Consider the following 18101-nt stretch of genomic DNA (forward strand, 5'->3'; position numbering starts at 1 on the left):
CTCTTAGACTCATATATTTACTTGTACTGAATAGTATAAATAAATAAAATGTTTGTTTCATTCATCTTGATATATATTTTCAAAGTAACAGGCTTTTAGACAGTTAAATATTTTCAGCAAATTTTGGAAATACATGTTTGTTTTTCATATCAGTAGAAGGTGTACTGCTTTAAGAAACAGATTTTTTTGGATTGGAATTCAGCTAATGTTTTCTATTGGTGTTACATACATGCTAAGAAGGAAAAAAAGAGCAAACTGTCTGCATTCAGATTCATGTGTTTTTCTAGAGCAGAATTTTCTAATTCATTTGATGGTTTGTTGTAGATAGAGATATGAAAGCAATCATTAGTGCAAGATGAAATGGTTACTTCATTTGAATATATGCCCTGAAAGGAAGATTTTCAAATTAGTTCAGCAAAGTAGGTTGAGGTTAGTTGCCAGAAAGTTTTCTAAATATGTTCAAATGATTTGTCACATGAAAAATAAATCTAGCCTTAGGAACAAAGAAGGTGTTTGAAAGAATTATTTCTCTAAAGGGAGAAGGACAAATGTGATAGAGAGAACAAGCCAGTCACAATGTGAGCAAATAAAAAGAAGGGTGGTAAAAACTGGGTCCATGGTAGGCTGAGGGAAAGAATGCGCTGACTTGGGAGAGTAGATCTGAGAATGTTTTACCTTCAAATCAGCAGTGCAGGAAGGAAGTTGTGGGATGATGGGATTGTGGATGCGTCCCACATCCTGGCATCCTGGGCCAAAGAGAAATTCATTAAATTCTGTAAAAATGACTTTTATTTACCAGATGTAATTGTCATCTCAGAGGCTTACTACTGAAAAGGAAAAAAAAATACAAAAACAAAAACAAAAAACCTCACCCTTTCTAGCTCTTCCTGAACTCTGGTTGCCTGGTTCAGTTCAGGTGTTCTGGCCCAAACTTGTCTCCAAGCTGATTGATTCAAAGTGGTTTCTATTGGCTTCTAACTGAATTGCTCTCCCTGCCCTCAACTAACTCTGGCAATCTGTTCTAGTCTTCTGGCTTCTTCTTTACCTGTGTCTAGCTTGTTTTCTCTTCACTACATCTCTGTAAAGCTCTCCCTCTAAAACTGCCTCCTCTCTCTCTGTCTTTCTGCTTCTGCTGCTGCTCCTGCTGCTCTCTTAAGTAGCCTCTTTCCTGTGCTGTTCTTGCCATAGTCAGGCATAACCTCTCTCTGATGCTCTCTGTGAAATCTTTCCCTTATTCATCACTTCATCTGCCCCTTAATTAGATGCCACTTTCAAATATGGCTGTTTCTCTCTAAAAACTACCTTTACCTTCATTGTTTGGGATTAAAGGAGTATACCAAGGGTGTGGTGCGCCTGCACTCCAGCTGGATCACACAGACGCAGGCCTTTGGATGTGATCCCTTGACAGAGCAGCCACATTTCTGGATTAAAATCCATCCACAAAATTTGGTTAAGATTGGTATCACATCTTTTTCAGTTGGTCCAGAGGCACAAGTGGTTCAGCTAACCATGTATAGACTGAAAAATAAGGGGTTTGCAGGTTCACAATTCTTCTTACTAAAGCAAGAATCCTAACCCTCACATATGCCACCTATGAAATGGTCTTTGCTGTGCTTGGACTTAGAAGAGAGGGAGAATTTCTTGAAATTTTGTTTAGGCCCAGGGTCAAGTACATTATTTGTATGTATAATGAGCACAAAGGGATTTCTGAGGAAAAAATAGTTACTTGGCTAAAACTGAAGGATTAATTGATAAACAAACTAGAAAACTAACTTATTTGAGCTTACTATGGCCATGGTAGCAATGGCAGAAGCAGATGGTGTTATTTATTATGTTCACGTAGTCCTGTGTGCAGGCCTGGCCAATACATTTCATTCTTGTTCCTACTAGTGAGGAAAACATGGCTTCCCTGTGTGACTCTCTGAAGACTTCCTTTCCCCTAGGCTTTTATTCCATCTCAGGAAAATGAATTCCATTGTTTTGGATACCCACTTAAGTTGGACAAGATATGGTTTTTGGGATTGTTCTAAAAGCTGGCAAAAAGAGATCTCAAAGCTTTTCCCAGACCCAAGTTCTGCACATCTCAGGGAGCTTCTATGTGGTTATAATGATCCTTCTGAAGCCCTGTAATGTTTTGGTCAGTTCAAAATGCATCTATTAAATTAAGAAAGAAATCACAAATGAAAGAATGATAATTTAAAAAAGAGCAATCGCTTTTTAAAAATATCTGCAAAATGATTAGAACAAATTTTAGCATTTAACATAATTTAAAAACTGTGCCTAGTATCAAAGTGCCAATGAATCAACACTTTCACCAAGAAAAAGAAAAGATTCAAATGTCTAAGCTCTGTCAAGTACAATACCCCAGTGACAAGTGGAATATTTGAAACTGAGTCAAAATGTATACTATGGTTTTGAGTGTAGAGGTCAAATCAAACTCACATCTTAGCAATAAAAATATATAGTGTTTAAACTTTAACAGTATTAACAGTGTTAATTCTAGCCTTTCAGAGGACTTCAAGAGGTTTTGCCAAAGACAGCATTACATCTGTAATTGAAAACCACAATTCTCAGTCACTAAGACATAGGTATAGAGGCACTTGGTGACATGACCAAAGCTGCAGGTTTAGTAAGATACCAGCTGAAATGAAGAGAGCACAAGAATGTGTACATTGGTATAATCGAATGGCTGTGATTTTTTTTTTAAAGTAGATAAAGTTTTGCATGGTTTTTCTCCAAAGAACTTAAAAGTCTGTGGCTCAAAATGAAACATGCCATTTGTGTCTGCCACAATCTACACAAGTGAAGTATGCCATACATATTTGTTTCAGCATAGATATTTCTCTACTTTGAGAATATTTTTCTTAACATTGTTATTTTTTACCCTGGCTTCTTCATATGTGAGTAGGTCCTAATGCATTCCTCAGACACACACCATCTCTTCTCTTCTGGGCTGGCTGATTTTTCTCCTTAGTTTGGATTTTAATTTTTAGCTTTTTTGTACTTCTTATTTTAAATATGTATGTGTATGTGTGTGTGTGTATAATATATATATGTGTGTGTGTATGTATATGCATGTATATGTGTTTATGTGTATGTATATATACACATGTATGTGTATATATTGGTATATGTATATGTGTATATGCATATATGTATATATGTGTATATGCATATTATGTACATATATAGAAAAAGAATGTTAGTTTCTATGAATTTTACTTTCCTGTGAATAATTCTATAATCTATAAAGTATTTTTTTAATTTTAATTTTTTCTTCACAATTTATTCATTTTATATATCTGATTGAAGCTCCTTTCCTCAACTCTCCCAGTGCCAGCCTCTCTTTCTCTTTCCCCCAGTGCCTTCCCCTAGTCCACTGAAAAGAGGAGTTCTCTACCATTGCCATCTTCCCATAGCTTGATAAGTCACATCAGGACTGCCTGTGTCCTCTTCCTCCATGGCCTGGCAAGGCTGCATCACTAGGGGCGAGTGATCAAAGAACAGTCAACCGAGTTCATGATAGAGGCAGCCCCGTTATCCCCTCACTTGAAGATCCACGTGGAGAGTGAGCTGCCAATCAGCCATATACATTCTTGAGTGTACTTTGGAAATAATATTCTTGGGAGCAGTTTCATTCTGAGGGGTCATCTTTTAAAGTTTGTTAGCTTTAATTCTGGCTTTACACATTCTCTACTGAAAAATGAGATATTTCTTACTAATCTAACTCTCTTAGAAATTAGTTTCTCCCCTTGCTGTTGGCTTCTGTGTAATGGGTGCTGTTCTCTCTAAACTTTAAGGATGGTTCTTGAGAAAAGAATTTTCTTTAGGTGCCTCTATGCTTTCCATGTTTTAAATCTTGGTTTCAGGGGAGATTGTTCAGATCTGCCTGGGTTATATCACTCTGGACTAGAAATTCCCCTATTAAGTAAGTAATTGTTTAAAGAAGAGGTTGATGGAGATGTTGTTGTGTAGTCCAGAGCTTGAAAGGCTGATCTGTGTGTTGACAGTGCTCCTGCAATAGTAGCTCCTATTATGACTGACATACTGAAACCTTGCTACAGTTATCTCGAGAGAGTAGCGAAGATACTGAGCTCAGGAACATGGTAAGGAAAGTGTTTCCAGAGTCATAGTTAGCTCTTGGTCTTTCCCATTTGTAAGCTGACGTATGGACATCAGTGAACAGGCTGTAGAAAAGCTTTACCTTGAGTTCTCTTGCTCCCTTACCATTTGACATACACAGAACGAGCGTGTTCAGTTGAGCGCATGAATTCCTGTTGATTCTGTGATTTAGGATTGTCATGGAAGCAAACTATTAAGCACATATTTTAATGTTATATGGTTGAAGTAATGGTAAAATTTCAAGTGATCAAAGAATAATATATTTTTAATTCTATAATATCTTTTGAATCACCTTGGGATATTGTGGTCCTACTTAAAGTGAAGGCCCCTTCAATATCAGCATGAAAGTGCCGGTCTCTTTAAAGAGAATAATCCTTCCGTAGTCACCCATCAATTCCTTCCATGGCCCCAAACAGCGATTCTGACTGTAACCTCCCCGTAAACCGTTACTGTGTAATATGTCTGAGATGGTCTCTAGAAGTAATTTTTAAATGAAAACACTAACTAAATAAAGTGTCTGAGCTGGAGTCCCTTAGCCAAGTTATTGTATGTGTAAATGTATTTATAAAATGATTTTGCTGTTAAAAAGCATAAAATTTTTTCCTATGTATCTCTACTGTTAAGGAGAACTCCAAACTTGACTGCATTTATTTTTCACAAGTTCAGAAGAGATGTAGCCTTCCTTAAATTTACAGATGAATATAACAAACTATATGCATGCCTGGGAGGGCTTTTAGCTGACATATTGCACTTAACTCCTTCCCTCATAACATAACTGTTTAAGTTTATCCTTATCTACCCCTCTGCGGGACTCAGTAGACTATTGCCTGTTGAGTAGCCGACACCTCTCAAACGATTTCTAATTTAAATTGCACTAAGAGTTGGGTGTGGTGGGAATACTATAACCCCAGCGATTGGAAAGCTGAGGCAAGAAAAATCACCCTTAATTTGAAGCCAGATTGGGCTACGTAGCAAGACCTCTTGTCAGAAAAGCAAACAAAAAACGTCATCAACACAGAAGAGGTAATTCATCAATGCATCATTTATGTTTTAACAGGATAGTGTTACTGAGTTGAGCTGTTGCAAGGCTCCACATCATGAACCGTGCTTTCAGCAGGAAGAAAGGTAAGCAAACTTGGGAGTCAAGTCAGTATTGCTAATAAAGTGCAAATAAGACATTTGCTTTTCCTATTTATCAAACCTATTTATATTTTTATATAAATATAAAAATTTATATTTATCAAATATAAATTGCTCTAATTTATATTAGAGCATTTCCCATCTAAAAGTATTACTAATTAATATATTTTGGTGGTACCATAATTAAAAAGTTGAGTTAATATGCTTAGTTAACAATACATACGAACATATTATATACTCTCTAGCAATTTTGAAATTGCGTAGAATAAAATAATCTGAAATCTTTCCTTATGGAAGGAGAACTTTAGTAGTGTTGTTTTTTAAAAAATGAAAATCCCAACAATTTTATTTTACCAACAAAGTCTCAAGAGCCAGATGCTGGGGTGAAACATTGTCAGAGAGACAGAGAAAGCACCCAGCTGACCTATCTACTCACCTTTTTCCCAGAAGGAAAAAGCCCAAATCCAGAACCTAAAAATCAAAAACCCAAAGCTGAAAGCTAGCTATCTCACCTGATGGCCTAGGATGAAAAGGCCTGCTAGCTCACCCAACAGCCCAGGAGGGAAAAGCCAAAGGCTAAAAACCCAAAAGCTCTTGGATTAAAGGTATGTGCTATGACTTCGCCACACCAAAATCACCTGTTTACAGTGAACGGAAAGTTCGTGGATTAAAGATTTGTGTTAGGGCTGAGCCACTCCAAACAATAAACAGGTTTTTATAGTTCACAATCTTGGGGTTCACAATGGGTTCAAATATCCTGTAACAGTAGAGAGCAACCTGTTTCTGGGAATTTTAGAGTGAATACTTAAATAACATTAATCTAATTTCTAGACGATTGAAAGCTGGAAGAGATGACAATTAGGTAAGATTATAGGTAAACAGACCGAAATGAGCTGTTAGGTTCTGTTCTACTATTTAAGTAGATGTTGTAAATTGTCAAAGAAAAGTATAGAAAATCTAATTATTACATTATTATCCATAACAAAGTGTTGGAAGTTGACCATAAGTAAAAATGACCAAACAGTAAAATCAACTGTGATTATTTACTGTCTGTACAATAGGTAGCCCGGAACCAAAGACTGCAGTGTTAATGTTCTGCCTTATTTGGTGAAGCTAAGTGAAATGTGTTTTACCCAACATGAGCCTTTCTTTGGTTAGTTTAAAATCCATGTATCCTTTTTTGGCCTCAAACTCACTGTGTAGCCAGGACAGTGATTTTGAATTTTGATCATCAGGTCTCCACATTGCAAGTGTGGGGAATAGGCATAAACCATTGCACCTGTTTACGAGCTGCTTGGGATCAAACTCAGGGCTCCATGCACACTAGGCAACCACTCTACTGGTGGACCTGAAATAACCGAATGATGCCCTGACACATACAATAATACCAGACCACAACTAAAACCAGGCGTAACTTAAACACTTCCAAAGGAAGTAAAATTAAGAATTCCCTGATTCTAATGAGGAATATTTTTTCTTTATTTATTTGAAGAGTGATCTGTTCAGCCATGGCATTTCCTGTAATGAAGGGCAAGTAAGTGTAAATTATAAAGCCACTAATTTAGCATAGGAACAAAATATTCAAATGGTTTTATGATGGTATAATGAGATTATTAAATTACTATTTGTGAAATAAGAGGTGCAAATACTTGGTCTGCAAATATAAGCAGACTGGTGGATTCAATGGAAATTTAGGTAATGTGATCTTTAAAACAGGACAGAACACAGATAAGGACATTGCAGTCAGTCTTGAAGATACCTGATAAGCTAGGGTCAGATGGAAGGGGAGGAGGAACTCTCCTATCAGTGGACTTGGAAGGAGGCAGGGAGGAGATGCGGGAGGGAGGGTGGGCTTGGGAGGGAAAGGAGTGGGCTACAATTGGAATACAAGTGAATGACCAGTGATTAAAATAAAAAAATAAAATAAAATAAAATAAAAACAGGACAGGAGCCTACCATAGAGGGCCTCTGAAAGACTCTACCTAGCAGTGTATCATAGCAGATGCTGAGATTCATAACCAAACCTTTGACAGAGTGCAGGGAATCATATGAAAAGAGGGGGATTTAGTAAGACCTGGAGAGGACAGGAGCTCCACAAGGACCAAATATATCTGGGCACAGGGGTCTTTTCTGAGGCTGATTCTCCAACCAAGGACCAGGCATGGATATAACCTAGAACCCCTGCTTGGATGTAGCCCATGGCAGCTCAGTAGCTAAGTGGGTTACCCTAGTAAGAGGAACAGGGACTGTCTCTGACATGAACTCAGTGGCTGGCTCTTTGACCTCTCCCCCACCTCCCAGGGAGGAGCAGCCTTGCTTGGCCACAAAGGAAGATAATATAGCCAGCCCTGATGGGAACTGATAGACTAGGGTCAGAGAAAAGGGGAGGAGGACCTCCCCTATCAATGGACTTAGAGAGAGGCATGGGAGGAGATGAGGGAGGGTGGTTGGGGATTGGGAGGGAATGAGGGAGGGGGATACAGCTGGGATACAAAGTGAATAAATTGTAATTAATATTAAAACATAAAAATTTTGGAAAAAAAACAGTTCAAATCTGTGAATCTAGAAATACATTATTTGTTGTTTTGAAAAAAGGGAAGCAATGTGACATTGTGTGATGTCTGTAACTTTCTTCTCTGTTAAAACACACTAAAAGGGAAATGTTGTTTCCTTTTGCAGTAGCATAGTCTAGAAACAACTCTACAATACTGTAGTGTCCAAAATAAAATTCTTATGTCACAACTCATCAGCTGGTTCACAAATCTTTCCAGACCTTTTGATTTGCATAGATCGGATCACAGTTTTCTTTTTCAAAGCTTTAAATGCACTCCACCTCTTCTTGAAATCAGTATACACTTGAAAGATATTTGGATTGGTTTTCATTTGAAAATTTCAACCATTCAATGGAATTCTTGTTCCATATCAGTGAGTTCCAGTCATTGTGCACTGTGGGAGGACACGATGGAGAAGTTACAAATACATGCACTTGAGATTTTCTGCAGTGCCTCATTCTTCCCCAACTTTCTTCACCTTCAGTTCATTTGTTCTTTTTTTAAGCTTTATGATTATGCTAACTAGAAAATTATTGATCAGTGTTTGGTTCTACCTCTAGATTAGAACTTTGTACCAGACATTTCACCTTAAGTTTGGCTAATTAGTTCTGACTCTTATGTGTTAAAGAGTAAGTCATAATATTCAGCAAATAGTAGTACTTATATTTGGTTATGGTGCAAAAAAATAAATGTCTACCTTCATTGCCAGAAGTGTCATATACTTATAGCATATGCTTAAAAGGTGTCCTGACATCAGGTATAAAAAAAGCTTAATAGGTATGATCATTTGAATTAAATATTTGACTTAAATTTTTTTAATTATTATAATTTATTCACTTTGTATCCCAGCTGTAGACCCCTCCATCATTCCCTCCCAATCCCACCCTCCTTCCCTCCTTTTCCTCCCATGCTCCTTCCCCAGTCCACTGATAGGGGAGGTCTTTCTCCTCTTCCATCTGACCCTAGCCTATCAGGTCTCATCAGGACTGTCTGCATTGTCTTCCTCTGTGGCGTGTCATCCTCCTTCAGGGGGAGGTGATCAAAGAGCCAGCCACTGATTTCATGTCAGAGAAAGCCCCTGTTCGCATTACTAGGAAACCCACTTGGAGACTGAGCTGCCATCGGTTACATCTGTGCAGGGGTTGTAGCTTAATATCATGCATGGTTCTTGGTCGGAGTACCAGTCTCAGAAAAGACAAGACCCAACAATATGTTACATATAAGAAATTCACCTAAGTCACAAAAATAGACATTACCTGAGAGTAAAGGGCTGGAAGATGGTTTTCTAAGCAAATGGACCCAAGAAGCAAGTAGGAGTAGCCATTCTAATATCTAATAAAATAGACTTTCAACCAAAATTAATCAAAAAGCGATGGGGAAGGACACTTCATACTCATCAAAAGAAAATTCCACCATGAAGACATCACAATTCTGACCATCTATGCTCTAAATACAAGGGCACCCACATTTGTAAAATAAACACTACTAAAACTTAAACTACACATAGATTCCCACACATTAATAGTGGGAGACTTCCACACCCCACTCTCAACAAAGGACAGGTCAACAAAACAGAAATTAAACAAAGAATCAATGACTCTAACAGAGGTCATGAATCAAATGGACCTAACAAACATCTATAGAACCTTTCACCCAAATACAAAAGAATTTACCTTCTTCTCAGCACCTCATCTAACCTTCTCCAAAACCATATAGTTTGTCACAAAGCAAGCCTCACAGATACAAGAAGATTGAAATAATCCCTTGTATCCTATCTGACCACCATGGACTATATATTTGACTTTAATGTTGTTTTTTTTTTAAATAATACATCATTAAATAAAAACCACGGAACAATTAAAAGGAGAATAATTCATAGAGGCCCTGTTCCTGTTGTTAAATAATAGTACTGCATGTTGAGATTATAATCTTACAATACCGCAGCTGGTTTTATGGATCCTGGAGATTGAGCCTAGGCCTTCAGCATACCAAACAAGCATACTATCAGGAGAGATACATATCCAAACTTCTGTTCATCCTTCAACCACAAAAAAAGTCTCTACATAATTTTGAGTCACATAGCCTTGGTATAGAAATTAGAAAAATCCCCTAAATGGCTTAAAAAGTCATTACATCTGGGTTGTTTCCAGGTTCTGGCTATTACAAATAATACTGCTAAGAACATGGTTGAAAAAATGTCCTTGTTGAATACTTGAGCATATTTTGGATATATGCCTAGGAGTGGTATAGCTGGATCTATAGCACTATTCCTAATTGTCTGAGAAAGAGCCAGATTATTTCCAAAATGGTTTTACAAGTTTACATTCCCACCAGCAATGGAGGAGGGTTCTTCTTTCTCCATATCCTCTCCAGCATGTGTTGTCACTTGTGGTTTTGATCTTAGTCATTCTGAGGGGTGTAAGGTGAAATCTAGGGGTTGTTTTGATTTGCATCTCCCTCAGGGCTAAGGAAGGAGCTCATTTCTTATTTTATAGATTTCTAGTTTTCTTCGTCCAGGCACACTTCCATTAACTGGTTCACGAGTGTCAGGTAAAGTCGTGACCACCTAGTACCTAGTACCTAAGCATAGCTGTTGTTTTTCATTTTAGCTTTTCTCTGGGACAGTGTTATGAGATAAACACACTGAATTATCCCCTTCACTGATGCTCTTTGTAGATGTCTTAATGTCTAGAGATCGACATTTTTCTTAGCAGAGAAAATGCTGCATAGATGGGAATTGCAAGCATCTAAGCTATTATCAAAAACTCCTTACAAGCTGCTCTACGATCATAATCAAAGGTTATACATTAACGATTGTGTTTATTTCATGCTAGTTGTTTTCTGTTCAACTCGCAGTTTATTACCCATTGTATTAAAAAATAAATCACACAGTAAAAATACATGAGTAAATGTGAGTGATTTCATTCTTGCTCTCTTTAACTTGTCAATTGACATTTTGATGAGTAAATATAATTCTGATGTTTGGCATTTAAAAATAATTAAGAATTTTTTTGCATGTGGAAATTTTATTATACATCCATTCTATCCGTAACATTTTATATTAAATGTAATGTAATAGATGTATGTGCTTTTTGTTATGCTCTGTTGAGCTCTCTTTAGACCAAAATTAATAAAATTATTACATCTTTTCTGATAAGATCTTAATCTAAATACAGCCTATATTTGTTGACCTAGCATTGGAATGTTTTCACATTTGTCCAGAAATTTGAAGTGTTGACAATTCCTTTTATATGCCGGTTCACTTTGAGTTTAGGTTTTAGTATAATTGAATGGGATATGGACATGGTCTAGAATGTCTGTGTTCCCATTTCTACACCAGTCTCATCATCTTCCTGCTTCTGTGGTTACAGCTGGTGACCAAGGACCAACAGCTACACTTTCCTCTCCAGGACTAACACCACCCAGGATTTAACACTAATAATTTTGCAGGTTATTTACTGAATATTTAATTGTATATATTAGTTACATTTCTTGACATGGCAATAAAATGAGACTCAAAATTAGCTTATAGAAGGAAGAATTTATTTGGTTTCACAGTTAAGTTTCCATTATGGTGGGGAAGGGTTAACACCCACAGTAGTGATGGATGTCATGGTTAGGATAATCACATCTTGATCGGCCAGGAAGGTGAAGAGAGGCAGTTCCAGTGCTCATCTGTCTCTCTTTATAAACTCACAAGAGGCTGCTGACCACTTTTAGGGTGGGGTTTCCCTCTTCAGTTAATCTTTCCTGGAAATTCCTTGAAATGTACCAGGATGTACCCAGGTAATAACCAAGTCCAGTCAAATTGACAGTGAAGAACCATCATACTATGGTTCATGATATCCCAATTCTAGAAGCACCCTCTTTCTGGGTTACTGATGCTGAGACAGTGACAGACGAGCTCTGGTCTTCTAGTAGCAAAGACTTACAGGAATTTCTTCTCTTACTGTTTCAAGATAAGGATGAACTCTCATGACATTTAAACTGTCTGATGTTGCATCATCCTAGCACATGTCCTGAGATGAATTGTGTAAGGAGATGAAAGAATTTGTACATCTTTTCGGATTTCTTCATGATAAATATTTTACATTTTCACTGTTTTAGTGTGTACTACAGTTTTTTGTTTGGTTGGTTGTTTGTTTTATGAGACAGAATCTCATTTTGTAGTCAGACTGTCCAGAAGTTCATTATATAAGTTTATTCATTTTACATCCTTGTCATAGCCTCCTCTCTCTTTTCTTCCCAGTCCGACCCTCCCTCCCTCTTTCCGCTATCTCCTGTCCTGTACTCCTTATGGAAGGGGAGTCCCTCCCTCCCAGCATATCAATTCACATCAGGGCTTAGTGCATCCTCTTTCCCTGTGGCCTGGCAAGACAGCCCCACCAGGGCAAAGTGATCAAAAAGCAGGCTACATCTATGTAGGTGGTTAGGCCCAGTCCATGCATGCTCCTTTCTTGTGCCTCCATTCTACACAGGTCTCCCTGGGCCCTGGTTAGGTGGCTCTGTTTGTCTTCTGGTGGAGTTCCTAACCCTTCTGGGTTCTTCTATCCTTACCCCAACTCTTCTACAAGACTCCTCCAAACCCAATGTTTGGTTTTGGGTCTCTGCAATCTGTTTCCATCAGGTGCTGGGTGGAGCCACTCAGAGGGCAGCTGTGGTTGGCTCCCATCTGCAAGCATGACAGAGTATCATTAATCGTGTCAGAGTTGCCTGTCTCTCATGGGGTGAGTCTCAGATTTGGCCACTCATAGGTTGGACATTCCCTCAATCTTTGCTTTACTTTGTCCCTGCCTACAAAATGGGCAACTAAATTTTTAGTTGAGGTTTTTGTTTGTATTGGTTTCCCTCCCTGAAGGTGTTTATCAGGTATAGGAATTCTCTGGTAGTTTTTGGGGTCACTTAGGTATACAATAATATCATTTGCAAAAAGTGATACTTTGATTTCTTTCTTTCCAATTACTATCCCCTTGATTTTCTTTAGTTGTCTTACTGCTCTAGCTAGGACTTCAAGTATTGTGTTGAAGAGCTATGGAGAGAGTGGGCAGCCTTGCCTGGTCCCTGATTTCAGTGGAATTGCTTTAATTTTCCCTCTGTTTAGTTTGATGTTGGCTATAGGCTTGCTGTATATCGTCTTTAGTATGTTTAGGTAAGTGCCTTGTATCCCTGATCTTTCCAAGACTTTAAATGTGAATGTGTGTTGGATTTTGATAAATGCTTTTTAAACATCTAATGAGATGATCATTTTTTCTTTTCCTCTTGGTTTATTTGTATTATGGATTACCTTGGTTGATTTTTGTATATTGAACCCCCGTGCATGAATGGAATGTAGCCTACTTGATCATGGTGGATATTTTTGATGTGTTTTTAGATTCAGGGTCTGAGTATTTTATTGAGTATTTTTCCATTAATGTTCATAAGGGAAACTGGTCTGAAATTCTCTTTCTTTTTTGGGTCTTCATGTGGTTTTGGTATCAGGGTGACTGTGTTGTCATAGAATGAGTTTGGCAATGTTCTTTCTGTTTCTCTTTTGTGAAATAGTTTGAGTAATATTGGGATTTGTTCTTCTTTGAAAATCTGGTAGAATTCTGTGTTCAAACCATTTGGCCCAGAGCTGTTTTTGGATGAGAGACTTTAAGTGACTATTTCTCTTTCCTTAAGGGTTATAGGTCTATTAAAATTGTTTACCTGATCTTGATTTAACTTTGTTAAGTGGAATCTATACAGAAAATTTTCCACTTTATTTAGATCATCCAATTTTGTGAGTATGGGCTTTTGAAGTAAGACCTAATGATTCTTTGTATTTCCTCAGTGCATCTTGTTACATCCCCCTTTTTATTTCTGATTTATTTGATTTGGATACTGCTTCTCTGCTTTTAGTTAGTTTGGCTAAGGGTTTGTCTTTCTTGTTGATTTTCTCAAAGAACCAGCTCTTTGTTTCATTGATTCTTTTTTTTTTTGTTCTCTTTGTTTCTGATCTATTGTTTTCAGACCTGAGTTTGATTACTTCCTGCCATCTCCTCCTCTTGCTTCCTTTTTTTCTAGAGCTTTCAGGTGAGCTGTTAAATTGTTAGTATGAGCCCCCTCCAGTTTTTTTTTTTTCTATATTAATTACACTTTATTCACTTTGTATCCCCCTGTGGTTCTCTTCCTCCTCCCATCCCAATCCCTCCCTTCCTCCACCCTCTGTATGCATACCCCTCCCCACTTCCACTGATGGGGGCATCTTCTTTTCCTTCCTTCTGTTCCTAGTCAATTAGGTCTCATCAGGAGTGGCTACAGTGTCTTCTTCTGTGGCCTAGTAATGCTGTTTCCCCCTCAGGGGGAGGTAATTAAAGAGCAGACCAATCAGCTCATGTCAGAGACAGTCCCTGTTCCTATTACAATGGAACCCACCTGGATAGTGAACTGCCACGGGCTACATCTGTGCAGGGGTCTTAGGTTATCTCCACGCATAATCCTTGGTTGGAGTATCAGTCTCAGGAAAGACCCCTGTGCTCAGATTTTTTGGTTCTGTTGCTCTCCTTGTGAAGTTCCTGTCCTCTCCAGATCTTACTGTTTCCCACTTCTTTCCTAAGATTCCCTGCACTCTGCCCAAAGGTTGCCCATAAGTCTCAGCATCTACATTGATAGTCTGCAGGGCAGAGCTTTTCAGAGGTCCTCTGTGTCAGGCTCATGACTTGTTCCCTCTTTTCTCCTTCTTCTGATGTCCAGCCTCTTTGCCTCTCTGGATAGGAATTGAGCATTTTAGCAAGAGTCCTCCCTCTTGATTAGTTTCTTTATGTGTACAGATTTTAGTAGATTTATCCTATATTATATGTCTATATGAGTGAGTCTATACTGTGTGCATCTTTCTGCTTCTGGAATACCTCACTCAGGATGATCTTTTCCAGATCCCACCATTTACCTGCAAATTTCATGATTTCCTTGTTTTTTATTGCTGAGTAATATTCCATTGTGTAGATATACCACAATTTGTGCATCCATTCCTCCACTGAGGGGCATCTGGGCTGTTTCCAGCTTCTGGCTATTACAAATAAGGCTGCTACAAACATGGTTGAGCCCCTTCAGAAGATACTTTTCAGAGTATCTTCTGAAAACATGGTTTTATGAAGGCACTTAGTGCTATGAATGTTCCTCTTAGCACTGCTTTGTGTCCCATGAGTTTATGTATGTTGTGTCCTTATTTTCATTGAATTTTAGGAAATCTTTTATTTCTTTATTTCATCTTTTACCCTGTGATCACTGAGTAGGGAGTTGCTCAATTTCTATGAGTGTGTAGAGCTACTTATTTATTTATTTATTTATTTATTTATTTATTTATTTATTTAATGTATGTGAGTGCTCTATCTGCATGTATACCTGCATGCCAGAAGCGGGCATCGGATCACAGTCTAGATGGTTGTGAGCTACCATGTCTTTTCTGGGAATTGAACTTAAGACTTCTGGAATAGCAGCCAGAGATCTTAACCACTGAACCATCTCTCCATTCCCCCTGTATTGGTTATTTCTATTGTTCTTGAAATCCAGCTTTAATCCATGGTGATCTGATACAATACAGTGTGTTAATTCAATTTTTCTTGTATCAGCTTAGGCTCATTTTGTGACCGAGTATATGGTGGAGTTTGAAAAGGTTCTGTGTGGTGCTCAGAAGAAGATATATTCTTTTGTGCTTGGATGAAAAGTTCTGTAGATAGATAGTTCATGACATGTGTTAGTTTTATTTTTTCACTATTTACTTTCTGTGTCAATGGTCTTTCCATTAGTGAGACAGGGTTATTCAAGTTTCCCACTATTAATGTGTTGGGATCGATGTGTGTTTTAAGCTTCAATATTTATGTAATTATTTATTTGTTTATTTATTTATTTTTACAATGTGGGTACCCTTGTATTTGGGGCATAGACGTTCAGAACTTAGAATTTTCTCGGTGGATTTTTTTCCTTTGATGAGAATGAATTGACCTTCTCCATCCCTTTTGATTAATTTTGGTTGCAAGTCTCTTTTTTTTAGATATTAGGATGGCTATTCTGGCTTGTTTCTTCGATCCCTTTGCTTGATAAACCTTTTTTCAGCCCTTTACTCTGAGATAAAAATCTTTGGTGCTAAGGTATATTTCTTGTATGTAGCAGAATGATGGGTCCTGTTTGCATATCCATTCTGTTAGTCTGTATCTTTTTATTGGAGAATTGAGTCCCTTGTTGTTGATAGATATTAATGACCAATGACTTTTATTTTAATGTTGTTGTTGGTGTTTGTGCACTTGTTTTGCTTTAGTTTTGTTGCGGTGTTATCATTTATATCCTGTGTTTTTTTTGGGGGGGGTCGGTTTAGTTAGCCTCCTTGGGTTTGAGTTTTCCTTGTAGTATCTTCTGAATGCCAGCATTTATTTAAATTTGGTTTTGTCAAGGAATATCTTGTTTTCTCCATCTATGGTGATTGGAAGTTTTCCTGGATATTGTAGTCTGGGCTGGCATCTGTGTCCTTTTTGGGTCTGTATGACATCTGTCTAGGCCCTTCTGTCTCTCATAGTCTCTGTTAAGAAGTCATGTGTGATTCTGATTAGTCTGTCGTTTTATGTTACTTGACCTTTAGCTTTGCAACTTTTAATATTTTTTCTTTGTTTTATACATTTAGGGTTTAATTATTATGTGGCAGAAAGAAATTTTTTTCTTTCTTTCTTTTTTTTTCTTTTTGGTCTCGTACATTTGGTGTTCTGTAAGCTTAAAGGCATTTCATTCTCTTCTATGATTGTGTTGAAAATATTTTCTGGTCCTTGGAACCTGGAGTCTTCTTTTTCTTCTATACCTATTATTCTCAGGTTTTGTCTTTTCATCGTGTCTTTGATTCCTTGTTTGTTTTGTGTCAGGAATATTTTTCAATTTAGTATTTTCTTTTTTAGATGTATCAATTTTTTCAATTCTATCTTCTACATCTGAGATTCTCTCTTTCATTTCTTGTATTCTGTTGTTGATACTTCTGTAGCTCCTGTTATCCTCCCTACATTTTCCATATCCAGAATTTTCTTAGTTTGTGTTTTCTTTATTGAATGTACTTCCATTTTCAGGTCTTGAACCGTTTTATTCATTTCCTTCACTTGTTTGATTACATTTTTCTGCATGTCTTTGAAAGACTCTGATGTTTTTTTCCTGTATTTCTTTGAGGGAATCATTCATTTCCTCTTTTAATACTTCTGTTTGTTTGATTGTATTTTCTTGCATTTTGAGGGATTTTTTTCATTTCCTCTTTAAAGTCCTCTAACATCTTCATAAGCATAGATTTAAAGTCATTTTCTTTGTCTCAGCTGCATTAGGACAGCCAGTGTTTGTTGCAAGTTGTGTGGAGCCATATTGCCCAGGTTTTTGTTGGTTGTCTTTTTTTTTTAAATTTTTTTAAAATATTTTTAATAATTTTTATTTTTTTTTAAGATTTATTTCTTTATTTTACATATGAGTGCTCTATTTGCATGTACATCTGCTTGACAGAAGAGGTCACCAGATCTTATTATAGATGGTGGTGAGCCACCATGTAGTTGCTGGGAATTGAACTCAGGACCTGTGGAAGAGCAGACAGTGCTCGTAACCTCTGAGCCAACTCTCGAGCCCCTATTTCTTTTTTGTATTAATCACACATTATTTATTTTGTATCCCAGCTGTAGCGTCTTCCCTCATTCCCTCCCAATCCCACCATCTCTCCCTCATCTCCTCTGTGTACCTTTCCAAGTCCACTGATAGGGGAGGTCCTCCTCCCCTTCCATCTTTGACCCTAGCTTATGAAGTATCTTCAGGACTGGCTGCAGTGTCCTCCTCTGTGGCTTAGCAAGGTTGTTCCTCCCTCGGGGGTTTGGGGGAGGTCAAAGAGCCAGCCATTGAGTTCATGTCAGAAATAGTCCCCGTTCCCCTTACTAGGAAACCCACTTGGATACCGAGCTTGTTGTTTGTGTTTTCACACTGGCCTTTAGCCATGTGTTTGTAGCTAGCATTGGCTGGTTATTCCTGGAACCAGCTGGGATTTTCAGGCCTGCAGGAGAAGCCCTGCCTACGTTGTGTGAGGGGTGGATCTCTGTGATATGCCTGCAGCTTTTCTATTCTGGTTGTGACCCAGTTGTACCTATAGACAGGGGGATTAGTGTGTGGGTTTCTAACTGGTGTGATCCTGTGCCATCCTGCTCTCCTGAAGACACCCAGTGGAGCCATGCATCGTAGGCTGGATCTCCGTATCTCTGGAGTCGGAGTCGTCTCCAGGATGGTGGGAGTACCTGGAAGTCTGAGGGTGGTACAATGCCAGTC

General features: G+C 37.9%; 1 protein-coding gene across 10 annotated transcripts in view; it reads left to right on the forward strand.

The window, feature by feature from the left end:
* The window catches only part of Gulp1 (GULP PTB domain containing engulfment adaptor 1), a 265567-nt gene that overhangs the window by 143545 nt on the left and 103921 nt on the right, over nt 1-18101 (forward strand). For 9 of the 10 annotated variants that reach the window (XM_060368325.1, XM_060368319.1, XM_060368321.1 and 6 more), the window contains one exon: nt 5180-5247. The exons of the other annotated variant lie outside the window; for it this stretch is intronic. In XM_060368325.1, coding sequence (XP_060224308.1) covers nt 5220-5247 — 28 coding nt within the window. In that variant the 5' untranslated portion in view covers nt 5180-5219. The remainder of the gene's footprint in view (nt 1-5179; nt 5248-18101) is intronic. 10 annotated transcript variants of the gene reach the window in all.

This window comes from Meriones unguiculatus, chromosome 15, assembly GCF_030254825.1.
Source record: "Meriones unguiculatus strain TT.TT164.6M chromosome 15, Bangor_MerUng_6.1, whole genome shotgun sequence".
NCBI lineage: Eukaryota > Metazoa > Chordata > Mammalia > Rodentia > Muridae > Meriones > Meriones unguiculatus.